Here is a 3,854-nt window from a genome sequence, read left to right as displayed (position 1 = left end):
GAGCTCGACATCTACTGTCTGCCAAGCTTAATCGTCGGAGAAGAAGAGGGGAAGGAGGATGCAACGGTCGGAACGGTCGCGGGGATGGCTATTGCGCATGCATGAGATGGCTATGTCTTGTACCAGTTGGGAGTTGTGGGTCCCATGTCCTGACGTGGATAAGTTGCGGGTCCTGTGATGTGAGGTGGACAAGAGGTGGGTCCCATGCTCAAAGGAGCTCATGTGGGTCCAATGCTGATGTGTATAAGTTGCGGGTCCTGCCAGACACACATAATTCCCACTATTAACCTGTCTCATACGGTTAAGCCCTACCGCCGCACAGGAGCAGTTTCTGCCACCAAAATCGCCGCGTGAGAGCTATTCTATCCAACGACGTCGCTTCCTTGACAATTCGCCCTAATGACGTCGCATGAGGGCTATTTACCTGAACAAATGCTAGGATTGCCTGGATAACAGCCTTGAGCAAAGCCTCATTGCCCAGTCTTGACAGATCTTACTAATTAAAATAAGATCTTTTAACCTCATCTTATATTTTAACCACAAGTTTAGATCTTACTAATTAAAATAAATAAAATGGTGTGGCTTAACTAGGTGTTTCCGTTATTTTTGACATTTTTAACAGTAATGAGCTTAACGGAGCTCGTCCTCCATTTGTCTGTGCCCTCAATGCAGAAATGATCTTATTTGCTGCCGCTGCCGGCGAGAATTTTTCTATGCCGTTTATCTCTGCGGAATCGAATTTGGTTATCTCGAGCAATCCTCCACTCGGAACAAGAATGGCAATCTAGCGATCTATCTCCATCAATCCAAGAAAGATGAATCCCAGGACGTTTACCATTCCATGGAAAACACCAGCTTACCAAGAGTAGTTTGTCCTCGCATGTGCGGACGACAAGGTCTTGGCGGACGATTCCCTTCCTGCAGGCGTGGGATCTCAGTGGCCTAGTTGCCAAGGCTACTCTACCATAGTTGAACTACGTGTCGTAGCAAGGGCCAGGCGGTGCCAGCAATGACGACTCCATCCACGGACGCAACCGCGGAGGAAATGCCCACCGGCGGCGTCCTCCTCATCCTACTCCTCATCATCGCCGGTGCCGTCGCCGTCTTTGTTCGGCTGAGGCAACGGCGTGGGGACAGGAGCGGCAGCGCGCCCAGCCCGCCGTCTCTCCCGCTGCTCGGCCACCTCCACCTTATCAAGAAGCCGCTGCACCGCTCGCTGGCCGCGCTCGCCGGGGCCCCAGCGGTGAACGCGGCGCCGCTCCTGTCTCTCAGGCTGGGCATGCGCCGGGCGCTGCTCGTGTCATCTCACGCCGCCGCCGAGGAGTGCTTCACGGTGCACGACGCCGTGCTGGCAGGGAGGCCGCAGGTGCTCGCCGGGGAGCACCTCGGGTACGGGCGCACCAGCGTCGTGTGGGTCTCTTACGGGGACCACTGGCGCGGCCTGCGCCGGTTCTTCGCCGCCGAGCTCTTCTCCTCTTCCCGCCTCGGCGCGCTCGCCGCCGAACGCCACTCCGAGGTCGCGTTCCTCGTCGAGAACCTGCTCCATGACGCCGTAGCCTCCAGCAGGGGGATCATCACCCTCCGTCCGAAGCTCTTCGAGCTGGTGCTCAACGTGATGCTGCGCGCGATCACCGGACGCCGGCATGCCGGCGACGTGCACATGTTCCAGGAGATCGTCGAGGAGACGTTCGCGGTGAGCGGCGTGCCCAGCGTCGGGGACTTCTTTCCGGCGCTGCGGTGGGTCGACCGCGTCCGCGGCGTCGAGGCAGCGATGGCGAATCTGCAGTCGAGGCGTGACGCGTTCGCCACTGGCCTCATCGACGACCACCGGCGAACGCGCGACGCTGGTAGCCGGGACGTTAAGAAGAAGGCTGTGATTGACGTGCTCATGGAACATCAACAAACCGATCCAGAGTACTACACTGACACCGTCGTCAAAGGCATCGTCTTGGTGAGTACCCTCTTCTGCAAACTGCGTTCTGACACCACCATCCGGTTTGGCCTGTGACAATATGGTTGCAATATGTCCACGTTGACATCCAGGTACTGCTCGGCGCCGGCACCGACACATCGGCGCTGACCACGGAGTGGGCGATGGCGCAGCTGCTGACGCACCCGGAGGCGATGAAGAAGGCGAGAGCCGAGATAGACGCCGTTGTCGGCATCGGCCGGCTAGTGGAGGAGTCGGACATCACCAACCTCCCTTACCTGCAATGCGTCGTCAAAGAAACCCTTCGGCTCTGCCCCGTTGCCCCGGTCATCCCGGCGCACGAGTCAATGGAGGACTGCACGGTGGGCGGCTTCCGCGTCCGGCGTGGCACGATGATCCTCGTCAACGCGTGGGCGATCCACCGGGACGCCAATATCTGGAATGCGCCGGAGGAGTTCAGGCCAGAGCGGTTCATGGACAGAGACACGGTCACCGCGCCCATGCTGCCGTTCGGGCTTGGCCGGAGGCGGTGTCCCGGGGAAGGGTTGGCGATGCGGCTAGTCCCCCTGACACTGGCAGCACTATTGCAGTGCTTCGAGTGGGATATTGCTGAAGGCAGTACCGTCGACATGGCGGAAGGTGCTGGGCTGACGATGCCAATGGCGACGCCATTGGCGGCTGTCTGCCGGCCCCGCCAGTTCGTCAAGAGCGTGCTCTCTGCTTCCACTGATCTACTCGACACAAATTTCTGAAGACAAAAGGGGAAAATGGGTTAAAAATGTTTAGCCGTGGTTTCATGCTAGTGGTTGTCCAGAAAAATACTTGCAGAATGATTCCATTAGATGATTTACTGAACATTATAAAATCACAGGGGAATAAACTTTTAAAGGGTTTAAAAAAATTTGTTGCTGGTCGTATTTCACTGTATAGTCTACATTTATTCATGCATTCCAAATTATGTACCGATTGAAGTTTAGCCGAACGAGAAAAAAAACCCGTCTCGCTCCTCTCCCCCCCCCCCCCGCGCGGGCGAGCAGGGGCGAACCCTAGCCACCGCGCCTCCCAGCCCTCTCTTCCCCCTCCCTCTCTGCGCCGCCGCCAGCGCGGGCCGCCGAGCGTTGCGTGTGCGGTGCCGGCGGCGGCGGGCGGCCTTTCCCCGCGAGCGCGGAGCCCTGGTGCGGCGCAGGGCGGCCCGTGGCAGTGCACCTCGGCCTTTGGCTGTCTAATGCGGCGGCGTGAGATCCGCGTGTCGGGTGGAAGGAGGCGCAGCGGCGCCGTCGTTGGCGGCGGAGCGGCGGTCGGGAGGGGTGGTGGCGGCGTCCGTTCGGCCAAGATCCGGGCCCCTTTCGGGCCCGATGCTGGGCTTGGCGGGCCGTAGGCCCCCGGTCCGACCTTGCGGTTCCCCGGTGGCGGAAGAGGCTCGTCGTCGGTGGCGGGGTGGTGGCGACGCCATGGCCGGCCTGCTGCAACTTGGCGGCGAGGACTTCACGGGCCTGGTTGGGCTCGGCCGGGCCGGGAGGGGCCTGGTTTGTCCTTGCCGCTTCGTCCGGTCGGGCTGCCGTGAAGACCGCAGGTGGTGGTCGTCCGGTGGAGGTTGTTCCCTCCCGCCGGTAGTGGTGTGCTACCCCGGGCCCTGCTGTCTCCCTCTTCTTCCTCTAGGCCTTGCGCCGGTGTCCACGGCGAGACAGCGATGAGGACTTCAAGACCGTGGGGGCGTGTGTTGGTGGGCGGTAGTTTGGGGGGAGCTCTTCGAATCGTCCAGGATGGTGGATTTGGGGTTGGGAGAAATCCATGTCGGCTCATCCGACTCTGACGCGGTGGCACCCGAGGGTGCCGCCTTGCCTTCTTGGAGGGCGTCGGATGTACCCCCTTTCCATTTCCTTCCGTGTACCGGGGGAAACCCCAGGAGTTCTCCGGACAGCAG

The 3,854-nt window shown here is 60.1% G+C and overlaps 1 protein-coding gene across 1 annotated transcript; it reads left to right on the top strand.

The window, feature by feature from the left end:
* The first annotated feature begins 1,009 nt into the window (after positions 1-1,009).
* LOC124655942 (cytochrome P450 81Q32-like) lies at positions 1,010-2,682 on the top strand. Its single transcript, XM_047194768.1, has 2 exons — positions 1,010-1,951; positions 2,044-2,682. Exons 1-2 carry the CDS (start codon positions 1,010-1,012, stop codon positions 2,680-2,682), a joined length of 1,581 nt encoding a protein of 526 aa, XP_047050724.1.
* The last annotated feature ends 1,172 nt before the right edge of the window (positions 2,683-3,854 follow it).

This window comes from Lolium rigidum, chromosome 5 (genome assembly GCF_022539505.1).
Source record: "Lolium rigidum isolate FL_2022 chromosome 5, APGP_CSIRO_Lrig_0.1, whole genome shotgun sequence".
NCBI classification, from domain to species: Eukaryota; Viridiplantae; Streptophyta; class Magnoliopsida; order Poales; family Poaceae; genus Lolium; species Lolium rigidum.
Note: the sequence above shows the minus strand (reverse complement) of the source record. Positions and strands in the feature narration are given on the sequence as shown.